Source organism: Gallus gallus, chromosome 3 (genome assembly GCF_016699485.2).
Source record: "Gallus gallus isolate bGalGal1 chromosome 3, bGalGal1.mat.broiler.GRCg7b, whole genome shotgun sequence".
In the NCBI taxonomy this organism is placed as follows: domain Eukaryota; kingdom Metazoa; phylum Chordata; class Aves; order Galliformes; family Phasianidae; genus Gallus; species Gallus gallus.
In genome coordinates this window covers 66875161-66888656 of record NC_052534.1, presented here as the reverse complement: position 1 = coordinate 66888656, position 13496 = coordinate 66875161, and the positions used below count along the sequence as shown (strand labels likewise).

At 35.5% G+C, this 13496-nt stretch overlaps 1 protein-coding gene across 14 annotated transcripts in view; it reads left to right on the top strand.

Moving 5' to 3' along the window:
• Nucleotides 1-13496, top strand: part of ARMC2 (armadillo repeat containing 2) — a 95314-nt gene that overhangs the window by 47681 nt on the left and 34137 nt on the right. For 13 of the 14 annotated variants that reach the window (XM_046939605.1, XM_040698336.2, XM_040698339.2 and 10 more), the window contains 3 exons: nucleotides 9832-9902; nucleotides 11944-12036; nucleotides 13176-13351. In XM_046939605.1, coding sequence (XP_046795561.1) covers nucleotides 9832-9902; nucleotides 11944-12036; nucleotides 13176-13351 — 340 coding nt within the window. The remainder of the gene's footprint in view (nucleotides 1-9831; nucleotides 9903-11943; nucleotides 12037-13175; nucleotides 13352-13496) is intronic. The other variant, XM_040698338.2, reaches the window with a different exon arrangement.

Here is a 13496-nt window from a genome sequence, read left to right as displayed (position 1 = left end):
CTTGAACTGGCTTCAAAATATTCTTTCCTTTCCTCCTCAAGGGAAAAGAATTCTACAGAGGAGACAGAATGGATGCTTCTTTCAGGAAGGAAATCCGTTTTGCTCTGTTTGAATTTTTGGAATTAATGACATTGTATGAATATCAGCTTGTTGTATAGTTTAGCTGATATTGCTGCAGATTATCCAGACTTCCTTCAGGATTTGTCTTTTCTCATTATGTCCTCAACTTTTTGTGTTCTTATGAAGACATGGAAACAGGAAACTATTCTACTCCTAAATAATCTTTTTCTAGTTGTGCTCCAGTTCCACTGGCTGTTAAGACCATTTAAGAAGGAAATAATAAAGTGGTGCAAAAACTTTCACAGGAATCTCTCAAGTGTTTGACAAAAAAAGTGTGATGCTTCCTCCTCCAAGAAGGCATCTGTTTTTATATAGCTTTAGAAGATGTTGAGAGAAAATTGAAAATGAAGAGCTCTTTTTTTCAGGATAGAAATTGTATAGACTGCTGAAGAAAGGAGCATCAAGCAGCAGTTACCTGTGATATTCACTCACGAAGGAGTGGAGTTTAGGCTTGTTTTTGCTGCCTAGTACAAAAGGTGTCTTTCCACTAGTCCTTAAACTCAGGGTAAGGTTATTAGTCTCCAAATCTGGGAAACCTAGGTCTTGAGAGTCCTTATTACTAATTGAAATTGATTTGCCAGAGTGGAAGGGTGTGCCAAGGAGTCAAGAAGGAATGGTAATTCACAGTCTAGGTAAGGCTTTAATAATAATGAATTTAGATTGACATTTTCTTTAGAATAAGAATGCTTATGCAAGAGTCAAGTAAGATAGATGAAGATGCCATGCTTTTCAGACTCAAATATATTTAGGCTTTTATTTTAGGTGGTTTTTTTTTTAAGATTATAATTCATCTATCAGTTGTCTGCTTGCCTAAAGATACTCTTCCACAAATAGATACTGTTAAGAATATTTTTTATATTAGGTATAAAATGCAAAGACTGTGAAGAATAAGAAAGATGAGGATAAAGGGTTCTAATCATCTTCTGTTATTCTTGTAAACCATACTATTTAACATGCACACAAAGTTCTTTAATAGCCTGTATAAACAGAATGCTGTATTCTTTTTATTGCTGGAGCTGTCGTAAGTAATGGACTGTGCTCACGATTGTTTTTACAGAGGAATTGTTATTTGTTCATCCTCAGGATGACTCAGAGTATAGTTGGCCTATTTGTCAACACACTTTTGCAAATTACGTTACCTTTGTACTGTTATTTTTGCTCTTATCAATGGTATCCGAATCTCAGTTACAGTTTTCACTCCTTTTCTTCTTTTGTCTTTTCTGGTGGTGAAATAATTTCAGGACATTTGTATCATCAAGTACACTTTTTCAATTATTGTATGCACTTGAAAATCGTAACCAGGAAACAGGACTGATTGGAGATTTATCTAATTGGTTTAATACTCTAAATTATGCTTATTTTAGCTGTCTGCAAGTAATACACTGTCTCCTTTATGTTTACTAAAAGAAAAGTAGTCTTTAAAATTTGGGCTGTTATTCTTTTTTTTCTTTGAGGCATATTTATTACTTGTTTCTTTCTTGTGTTTATATCTACAGTGTTTGTCTCCTGAGGTGACATCATAGAAAGTTTAGCAGTTGAGCTAAATAGAAATACATTCTCATAAGTAGCTCAGTGAAGTAGCACTTCGTATAAAACTATAGTGTCTTTTAGCTACTATGTTATGGGTCAGGAAGAAATTGCCTTGTTTAAAATAAAACAAATTCAAAACCATATTCCCTGTTCAACCAATGAGTGACAACACAGAAAACTTTTGGCAACATAAAATATCTGGATAGTATAATTAAGTAATAGTAAATGGGTTAATAGGAAATGCAAATATTAATTGGCACATGGAATTTTCTTCCTATCAGAATGAATTATTATTATTTTTTCTGATTTTGCCAAAAGATAAAAACAATTCCTATTAGTTGCTTAGTTTCAAAATATCAATTGGATTTTTTAATGAACAAGATTTGCATAACATACAGTGTTTTTTACACGTATAATCTGAATAGTTTCTTAAGTACCCATGGAACTGTTCTTACTCTTCAGGTTGTTCTTTTTTTTTTTTTTTTTAATGCTTTTTTAAAAGCATTGTAAGGCCATCTTCATGTTAAGACAAGAATTACAGCAGACTACATGTCTGGAGAGACAGGCTGAATTTCTGGTCCATTTTTTGTCTAATATTCACAATGTTTGGATGATTGACTCCACTGTGGAGTACACCCGTTGTTATTAGAAGGCTTTAAGTAGAGTGTGCGTGTGAGCCTTGATCAAGCAAAACTGAGTGCCTTAGTGTGTGGTGCTGTGTTCTCTTGTTGTTGTTTGTTTTGCTTGAGTAGTGGGTTTTTTTAATTTTTTTTTTTTTTCCCCAGGGTGTCAAATTCTGATTGCATTTCAACTGGTGTGAAATTTGAGTTGAACTATGGATGTTAATTTATGCTCTATTGCTGGAATACTGAGTGCCCACATAGGTCCCCCTGTATAATTATCAGGTCGAGTCCTCCTGACTACTGCTTTTCTATCCAACTGATTGGTGTGGTACTGCTTCAAACTCACAATGTGAAATTTTAGCAGCCGTAATTTCTGTTGCAATGGAAAAACTGTTGTTTTGCATCTTAAACTCTAAGTTACTGTTGTCTTCATGAAGCACTCACATTAGAAGTATCTGGTTGGTATTTTTTGATGTTGGTTTGTTGTTGTTGTTTTTATAATGGATAGCTTTTCTAATTGTATATCTAAAAGAAACAAGGATAATGGTCTTGAATAGTTGGCTTTCAAAGTATAATTACTCCAATGGGAGTTAGATGTTCAGTATAATTTTAAGTGGTGTGTATTTATTGAATCTTGGGGAAGACATGCAGGACTTAGTACTTAGTTTCCCTATAAATATCAACAGCTCTAAGAGCAGTGTTGGACTGTTCAGTGTCTAACCCATTTCTGCCTCAAGATAACTTTTAGATTTAATGAATATTGTAGCACAGATGGACAATATTGTTCATAGCCAGTGTGACTCTGAGCCATGAGTAAAATAAACATACAGCACACACATACACTTCTGAATTGCTTGTGTTCTTAATGTTTACTCAATGAAATTTGTAGCATCTCTTCTGAGTCAAGTTTGCAACTGTTGATTTAATGTTTTGTACAGCTGTAGCCCTTCAATTTTTCCTGACATCCAGAAGCCTTAAACAAGTTGCCCTTCCTCTAGGATAAAGGGGGAACATTTTTGTGTTTTGAAGGCTTAAGGTCCTTATCTGATAGAAGTGTTCAGTTCTTCTGTCAATGTACTGCAGCTAAGCAGGAAATTATGTCAGATGTATGCATTATTTATTTCTAATACTGATAGAAAATACCAATGCTATGTTACATACCCAAAAATGCTGTGCATGGAATTAACATAAATAATTCATTTTTCAGCAGTGTTTTTCTTGGGGGTTTGTATACTCTGTGGGGGGAAAATATCAGGAGTTTAAAATTGGTGGATCACCAATGGTAGGTCTACAGTGACATCAAAGTATTTTTTTCAGAACCTGAATGTTCTGATGTTTTGCTTGTTATACATGTCAACAAAAAAGTTTTTGGAGGGAGTTTCCTATAGTCTAGTAAGGGAAGCATGTGTGTGTCTCCTAAGTAACTCCAGTTCCTCTTACTCAGTAAAATATTACAGGTAAGATGTGGCAGGACGTGGTTTATATTTGGTGCTAACATGACCTATCCTGTTTGTTTTCAGGACCTCTTGTATCTTTAAGTTTGGAGACACAGAACCCTTCCCTTAATTCAAGATCTCTTTTCAATATACTTGTGTGTACCAAGCCCCATCTCTCATTTCTGGTTCCGCAAAAGTACTTTGGTCTGTAGTGAACATAGGACAGCCTTTATTCTTAGCCTATGTAAGAAGATATCCCTTTATCGTTCGCTAGGGGAGCAGAAAAGTTTCAGGTTCTTACAGCAGGTCCTTCTGTTTTCTTCAAGGACAAGATGACTCTTTTTACTCGCTTTATATTTTTCTCTAGGGGAGTATCAAAGAGTTTATCTTTCACAGAGTTGTGTTTACCAAAGCTATTTGTCTGTGAGGTGTTTCCCTAAGCCATATTTTCCACAATTAGATCTACTTAGCAAGCGTTAGACATTACATGTAGTGTTATTTCTTCCTATGTAGTCGACACGAACATATTCAAAAAGACTTTATGGCTGCTGTTGTTTTGTACTAGGAAAATTACTTCTTGACCAGGGAAATTTATTGTTGGTTTGTATGAAAAGAGCTCTTCCTTCTCCCCTTTGCCCTCATGATTTTAGCTAAGTCTTTTCAATCACAGTGCAAGTAGCTGCATGCCTGTACATGAGTTCTGTGTGGCTGTCAAGAAGTTCTGTTGTTCTGTTCATGTTTTAATAGGCAGTGTGATCTTTCTGAAGCGTCACAGTGTAGTGTTGTCCAGCTGAATGAAGACTCAAAGACTGAGACGCTATTCCAGATCGTATTTTTTATGCCTGTGGAAATCATCACTGTATGACTTTTGTTTATGAAATCACACATAGTATGACAGGCACTCAAAGGAAGAAAACTAGTTTACTTAGCCGTGGATGTTCTTATTAATCACTCATTGATTTTGTATTACTTTCACAGCATATCCTTGCAGTTTTTCCATTTATAGCCCATACAGAAATTTGGAATCTTTGGTTGAAAGGAAAATGTAGACTTGCTTAAATATTTAAATGATCCTCTTCAGTAGAAGGTATGTTGTCCTGTATACTGCTAGCATTAAAAATAAACCTGAATTATAGTGTAGATGTAATCACTCTCTGAACAGATAGGCCAGTAACACGTCAAACAGTCTCTAAAATGGCGTAACTGTTTCAGGATTACCCACTACGGGGGGAGACAGAGACAGCTGTGATCTATTCTGGCAGGAATCCCTTTGTGCTTCATAGCCCTTTTGATACCTCTGGCTTGCCTGAATGGGCTGCCAGGATCTGCTTAGCATTGCTCTGAATCTGTTCTTCTCATTACTTAGAACCAAGGATTCTTGGTTTTGGATGTAGTGATATCAAGTCTGACTTCCCAACGCATGCAGCATATGTTTGTTCAGTGCTTTTACTTATATATAAACAATCTGCATTTTATTTCATTGCCTATTCTACTTTCCTTGAGAAAAGTTTGGTTTTCTTCTGGATGTTTGAAGACAAGGTTTTGGGTACTGTAGGTTAGGTGAATGAAAGCACGTGGGTCATAAGAGATCTTTTGTGTGGCAGCAACATAGACTAGGGCTTGTTATCAGGAAAGAACTTATGAAGAGGTCTTTCTGTGAGTGTCCATACTTACAAGTTTTATGTCTTTTCGTATACTATAAAGAGCAGTTGAAGATGAGCCTTTGGGCAAACTAGACAATGTTTTGTTTCATATTTTTATAAAACTTGTGTAAAATGCATGTGAATTTTAGTATTAGTGTATATTCTGCAGGTGGCATTTTAAGCAGACAGCGTGGTGTCTTTCCAAGCTGTCTTCTAAGTTACCTCTTCTGGACTAAATGTTGCTGATGTTTGAGATTTACTAATATTTCAAAAGTTTTGTATGGAGCAGAGGGAGGGAAAATATTGTTTTGTTAGTCAGTCTCCAGAAACTTCTTGCATGTTAATTCCTTCAGTTTTTGTCAGTGGAAGTCAGTTTGGTTCTGTTGAAATCTTCACACAGCTAAGGGTGCTCTGTGGAATCTAGTTATCTTCCAGATCACATAAGTTGATAATTCATCTTAATTTCCTTGATTATAAATGGAAAAAATAAATACTTCCATACCCCAGCTAGTGTCACCTTTGTATGACTTCCTTACAGCACTTGCCCAGAGCATGCTATCTATGTGTCATATGTATGGTAATAGCTCACTGCCTTCACAAGACTCTGTTGAGATTCTGTCTTACAGGGGATAGTTTACGTGGGTGCAAGAAGAGAGGCTCATAATTTCTAGGGGAGCAGAGATGCATGAGATGTTGACGCTTGCAGAATTGGATAATGAGAGGCTTACAGCCTTTTCCATACCCACTCTTGCTCATCCCCAGTTATTCCTACTCTTTGAACACTAACCCTCATTCTCTATTCTTTACTGCATTACCTCTGTTACTGTACTTCTCTCTCTTTCCATTTCCATATTTTTTTTTTTAGTTTTGTCTACTGAAGTTTTAAGAATATGTAGGTGTTACAAGGACTTCATCATAATGAGAGGGTGATATCCAAAGGAAGTGCCTTCCAGTTAAAATAAATAAATAGAGGTGATCACACAGTTTTCTTTCTAGTTGAGCTTTGGTACCTCACTGATCAAACATGATTGTTAGAGACAATTCTGTAGAGAAGCACTAACATATGTTAGTATTGGGCTGTATACCTCACTTAAGTAGCAGCTAGATGATGACTGTTGCACCAGGACTACCTCTGTACTACTGATTAATAACAGCAAAAGAGGACTCTGTCTCTGGCTTGATGGCCAACTGCTGATGTGATTTATGTTAATACAATGAAAGGATTTTTTTAGCCCCTTCCCTCTCCCACAGAAAGTACCAGCTGGGAATGTCCCTGCCCCTGCTTGTCTGTCCTCCAAGTCTAGACCTTTGTCAAGGGGAGTGCTAACTGCCTTGGGCCAAAACCACCACAGAGACCATGCTAATGGTTTAAGTATGTAGAGAGCTGTGTCCCAAACCTCAGACCCGTTGCCCAACTCCTTTATTTTACAAGCAAAGAGGCAAGCTCTTTCTGAGACGTACAGGGTCTCACGGTATGAGGAAGGAGTCCAAGCACTGTTTCTTTGTTGGACTCTTACACTCACATTTGTGAGCCAGACTTTGCTGACATAAGCAGCATTTTTAGAGAGAGGTAACCTAATTCTTTGCCTTCAGGATGCAGTTATTAGAAATGTATTATTCCCTGGAATGCCATTAACAAGGATCATAGTTAGAAAGAGCAAGCAAACATATAAATTTGGTTTCTGAATGAATGCTGTTTTCAATTCAGTATACATTATTCTGCAGAGGAAAAATACCACTGCTGCACTGCTGGCTCATTCTTTTTGAAAGTCATCATAGTCTGAGTACATTCAAGAAAACAATGTTCCTCACAGGGAATGCTATCATCTCCCTTGTATGAGAGGGGTAGAGATGAACCAGTTGTCAAGTTATTTCTCTTCTGTAAATCACCAGAGTCTGTCAGTTGATTTTCTTGATGAATCCCTTCTCAGCTGATCAGATTTCTGCCAATTGACTTTGTTTCCAAGGCAACCACCCTCTTGACAAGCCAGTTCCCTTCAATATTAGGTAACTTATTTTTTAGAGTAGGTTGATTACATTTTAACTGCAAAGTTCTTAACAAGATCTTGCTACTTAAGTTTCAGTCTTACATGAGAGTATAAAGATAACAAAGAAGCAAAAGTCTCTGACTGAAATGGAGTTGACAGCATGGTAAAGATACATAAAAGAGATTTTATACTCTCACAAAACTCATGAATTGTTCATATTCTGAAGATAAGCAGGCCCACTAGTTGCTCGTACTTATGTATATATTCAGGGTATTCTCTTTCTTCAAATAATGAGAGTTCGTGGTAAGCTAATTAATTTATAAGGACATTTCTCAGAAGTATAGACAGGCTGCCCAGGGAGGCAGTGAAGTCGCTGTCCCTGGAGGTGTTCAAGAAATGTTTAGATGTAGTGCTAAGGGACATGGTTTTGTGCGGAAATATTGGTGGTAGGTGGATGGTTGGACTTGATCTTGGAGGTCTTTTCCAACCTTGGTGATTCTGTGAATACCAGCAATGCATCAATCTCCTTTTTATGCATGCTATGTCTTTAAACCTATTGATACTATTGTTTAAGGAATCATAGGTTCCAACCAAACTTTTTTCTTTCTTTTTTTTCCCCCCCAAAGTTCAGACTTTGATACGATCTTTCCCTGTGTTGCCCATGTGTATACTCTGTATCTGGTAATTGTTGACGTTATCACATCCTTTCCTTCAGTGTCTCTTCTATTCAGCTCATTTTATATCCTATAAAACTTGTAGGATTGTTTCTGTTGAAGTTTCTTGGACTCTTCCTATGGATTAATGTTTTAGGGGAAGAGACATGAATGGGATAAAGTTTACTAACTTTTTTTCTGAGGAGATCAAACTCAGACATCTGTATTCATATAAGCAGGTAGTGTCACCGTGCCTACATATCTTTGTTATTATACTGATTTCTGAGTATGTCTATGTTAGGTGACTGAAGTAGTTACTATTATCTTACTTATTTAGCGTCCCTTTCTGAGGTTATAGTCTTCATTTCAGGGAAAGCAAGACCTCAGGGTCATTTCTGAAAATTCTGAGGTTTGTAGGACAACTTACATAAATGAAGCCAAGTGTTGGTTTGTATCAATACACTAAATTGTATTTAACATCTCCTATAGAAGCCTGTTTCTTAAACTGTGTATCTACACATGTTGGTCTGTTTTAGGGATGCAAACACTTGCTTCCTCAGCTGACTATGAACTGCCATACATGAGGTGAAAGAATTTCAGGATACTTTGTATAAGCATTTGGATTCTAGAGAACTTTTATATTCATGCTGTAAAGGAAAGCATGACTCACTGTTAGACATAATGAAGTGAATGTTCCTCTGTAATATGATTGCTTGGGAAATTTTGACTGATAGCAGTCAGCTTTCCAGTCTCTTTGATAGGGAAGTGATCTTACATGAGCTTTGTGTTTTATTCTGTCTCCATCTGTTGATAGGATGACTTACAGCTCTGTCTGGACTGGCAGACAGGATTTAGGCGGCAATCCAGCAAACCACTTAAAAAACAGTTTAGCTTTAAGCTTTATAGCAACTAAATTAACAGGTTAAAAAAATTGAAATAACGTTGCAAACACTCCTCTATCAGCCTTAGAAGGAAATTTAGGGGGTTAGGTGGTATTGGTACGTGGACTATAAATGGAATAAGGAGTGTTAAATTAAACATGTACTGAGAGTAGAAAATGTACTGAAGACAGAAGTCTTCGTCTCTATAACTTAAGAGAGGAAAGATTTCTATTTTAATAGTAAATTAATAAAATGTTTAATAATATATTTAGATCAGTGCTACTTGGGTGCATAGGCACACAAACAATAAATTTATCAAAGATGTATGTAGTAGTTTACTGTGGTCGAAGACTAACCAACTAGAATTATGGTATCACTAACAAACAAAAAAAGAGATACAACATATAACATAGCATGTTTCTTTTACTAACAAAATCAGTGACCATTATATGGTTAGAAACAGTTCGCATGCTGGCCTGAAAATTCTTGTATTTACATTGAAGTTTATCAAGGGGGTTGTTTCTTTGAAAATTCTCATTAAATTTCCTAGAAGTGTTAGTTCTATCAGAAGAAGCAATTGTCCTTGGGAATGAACGAACCTGCAGTTTAAAATTAGTTGAGCTCATATTCAGTTAATGACACTGATGATAAAAATTGAATCTCTGAGTTTAGTTTGGTTAGCTTTCAGTCTTATTGTACAAGTGGAAATGTGTTAGTTTGTGTTCCATAAGGGTGACCTCTTGTGGTGTAAATAAGTCAGTAGTTCTGAAAGAGCTTTCTGTAATACATACTGGAGGTTGTTTTTATGTATCATATTTAATGAGCAGCTAATTAACACATTAGTAAAAATAATGTGTATTTTCCAGTTAGTTATTAATACACAGATCTTGTATTGCATGTGAAGTAGGCGTTGTATTCTGATGTACTTTCTGTGCACATGTATGTTGTGTCTTTTAGTAACCAGATGAAAAAGCACGGCATAGTTGCATCCCAACCAAGCAGTATAGGCTGGAAGAGAAGATTAACAGGTACTTTATATAAAACATTTCGGTCTCCAGTCAAGAAACTTTTTTTTCTTTGCTACATCTTTTCCTTTTGTTGTTTGCAGATGTGAAATACATTCAAATATATCTAATTTAAATACTATGATTTGGAGATATTTTTTTTCACTGAATGATATATATGGCTTTCTAAATATATTGCATTTTTAGTGTTGTTGGTGTACAGGAACAACGTTCACGAGGTTTTTCCGTTAACACTTCATCAACTTATCACTTTGTGTAAGCTGACATAGCTGCCTGGAAATTAACAAAGCTTTGTCCTACTATATTAGCTGAAGATTCCAATTCTGGATTCCTTTGTAGGGATGCATTTTGCTAATTTTTACATAGCAGATTTTAAATATTATTTTCTGAGAACTGGCATGTTTCATACATCTCAAGTGTGTATTTGTGAGTCTGATAGGCCAACTTGCTGTTACTTTATTTTTTTTAAGATCTGAGATACAATGTTCCCAAGATGCAAACCTCTTTATATCAATGTTTTCATGTAACACAATATTTTGTTCGTTTGTTTTAGGATTATTATTGTGCTTGGACAAGATAAGAATTTATACTGTCATTTAAAAAGAAGAGTAGATCTGTTGCTTAAATGCATACACATGCCAGTCTCATGTTATTTAATGGACTTGTGTGACTCATTTATGTATTAAAAAGAAAGAAAGAAAGAAAAAATTAACACACTCCTTTTTGTTTCACCAACTAAAAAGCCCATAACAGAACAGCAACACTATAATAACTTTGGTTGCCAAGAGATAAGGAACATAACCTAATCTCAAACTCCAAAATTATGTCTAAGTGTACCTTGTAAGCAATTGTTAGCCCCTTTCAACATCAAATTGCCTAGGAACACTGACTCTCCAGGAGTGGGCCAATGGCCAAGGCTAGAATTCTATCACTTCACATAGTGCCAGGTGAAAGTAAAAAGGATGTTCAGCAAATTGGAATAATTCCCACTGATGAAAGTCAATCCTGGAATCTTGTTTTTTTTAATAACCATTTTTTTTTACCACCTACCTTATCCAATCTGAAAATGTTTTGTTTCCTGAAGAATTTCACATCACTGATTTTTTGACCTACCAAGTTTTAACTTCCTGTTAGATAGACTTTTTTTTTTTGTATTTCCTTAAAAAGAACTCCATTAAAAAAAAAAAAAAAAAAAAAAGCTGCTGCTTTCTTTTTCTTAAAACTTCTCTTTGTGAAGTGGACAAGGTTTCTGACAGTGAACAGTAGCTCTTTTTCATTAACTTTGTAGTAAGTTGGTAGAGGGTGGACAAGAAAAATGGAAATGGTTTGACTTCAAACTTTGTCATGCTTATTGGAGACAGGACATCTTTCAGATATCTGCACTTTGCTATTTCTCTCCCAAAATACCGACTGTGCTAGAAACTGTGTAACGTGTAACAAAAACAAGAGAGAAGAATGCATTTTACCCAAACTTAGGAAGATTTAAAAAACTGATTGTTTGAGGTGGTTAGAGTTACTAACAGAATGTAGTAAGTAGTAAGAATTTTTCCCTTACTTCTTGGTTAAGAACAAAGTGTCAGCTAATGAAGCTCAGTGTAATATTGTACATGTGTCCTAGATAAAATTGTTAACCTTAGAGGGCTGTCTGTAGTATGGATGTTTTTAACACAGAATAAGCTGTCGCACAGATAAAGAGCTGAAAAACACAGTGGTGTAAATGTAGTTGTTACCTTCCAGTTCAGCAGTCAAATGAAACATTAATGTCAGCAAACAGAAACAAATCTGGATTTATAGGGCAGCTTTACACATCAAAACATTTCTCCATCTATTTTTTTGCAAAACTCCTGTTTTTGAGGAATTGTAAACAAACACACACAAAAAAACCTTGAATTGGTAGAATAGCCCAGAGTGTAACAAAATCAGATATTTTTAGCTTGTTTTTTTTTTTTTCCTGAGTGATGAATGAAGTGTTTGTAATGATTTATTTGTGTAGAAGTTGAAATCTTCACTGGATATATGCTTCTGTTTTGAATGTATTTTGAAGGATTAGAGGATGATATGAGAACAGATGAATCAGAAGAGGAAAAAAGCTTTTGGCATATGAAGGTCCTACCAATTCTGCATGAACTGGAAAGTGGTGGGTAACACTGTTGCTGAAAGTATGTATTTTCTGTTTTAATTCCTGGAGGAGACACAAGACTCATTTACTACAGAAGAACTGTGGTTGAACAGTGTAGTCGTTTATGCTTTAATAGGATCAGTAACTTAGCAGCGTAAAATAAAAAAACACTGGTTAAGAGAACATCTTGTCTAATTAAATTAACTTGTGTTAGAGGTCATAGCTCTGCCAATTTAACAGTCAGTGATGAGGTAATAGGTATAAAAATAAAGTACTTCATAGATTCACTATTTTAAGCGTGGGCTGTATTGAAAGTCTAAACTAAGTTTAGAAAAGTGAGGAAGTCTTAATGAAAATTTCCCCTTGTGCTTAAAGTGTTAGATGACTCAGAAAAGCGTACAATGACCCAGAATACTGAAGCAAAATTGAGTAAAATAAATAAGGCTTGGAAGATTTAACCCTGAAATCCATTTTAAAGGTTTCTAAAATGTTTTTTTTTCAGTTTTGTTTTTACAAGTAGTTAAAGGTAAATGTTGAATTAAGGGATGATTGATTCTAGTTTACAGTATCTTGAGCAGCATTCAGTAGTGTATGCTACAGATTAGATTTTTTTTTGTTGTTTTTGCATAATTTTGCAGATGTAGATGGGTACGGAACACTTGTACAGTTCTGAGTGATTCCAAACTATACTGTTATTTTTGAAAGGCAGGATTCTCATTCCAACACCTGTAACTGATGTGTAGAAAAGGCAGCTGTCAGAGAACTTGAAAACAGCTGTGCAACTCACCCTTTCCTTTCTTAGTGCTGATACTGTGGAATGTGAGTCGCTGAATTAAACTTTTTCGTAGTGACATGTTCTTTATAGGTAAGCAAAATATTATTCAGAGGTAAAATCTAATCATGTCCTTCCCGTGAAATGGCTGGAACTAAAGCAAATCATATTTCTGGCCCCTTTTCTTTTTGAAAGGCCAACATGCAATTGTTTCTGAGAACTGCGTTATCATCCTCGAAGATTTATTGGTTGCCTTGTTTTTGTTCTTATGCAACGCATTCTTTATCTTGTTCTCCTGTGTTTATGTCTATTAAGATGCTCTGGAAAAGATGACACTGATGATTATTATTGTATTTCTCTCTCCTTTCCTACTCCCTTCAATTAGAAGACAACGTAGAAAGTCTTTGTTTGGCTTGCACCAAACTCTATCAAGTCTTGAATGAAGGAAATATGCTTGGAAAAAGATTTAAACGAAGAAGTATGCTTCTGAAGACATTATATAAACTTGTAGAAATTGATTCGGATCCACTTTGCCTGAAGCTGGCAAAAATTATTCTGTCTGTAAGTGTTTCAAAATGCTATTTGGTAGAATGTGAAGCTCAAAACTGTGGATTACAACTTGTATTTAGCTTTTCATTTCATCCTTCTAAAAGGTGTTTAAATGAACAGTTTGTTAATTGCAATTTCTTGCCTTACAATTACACCC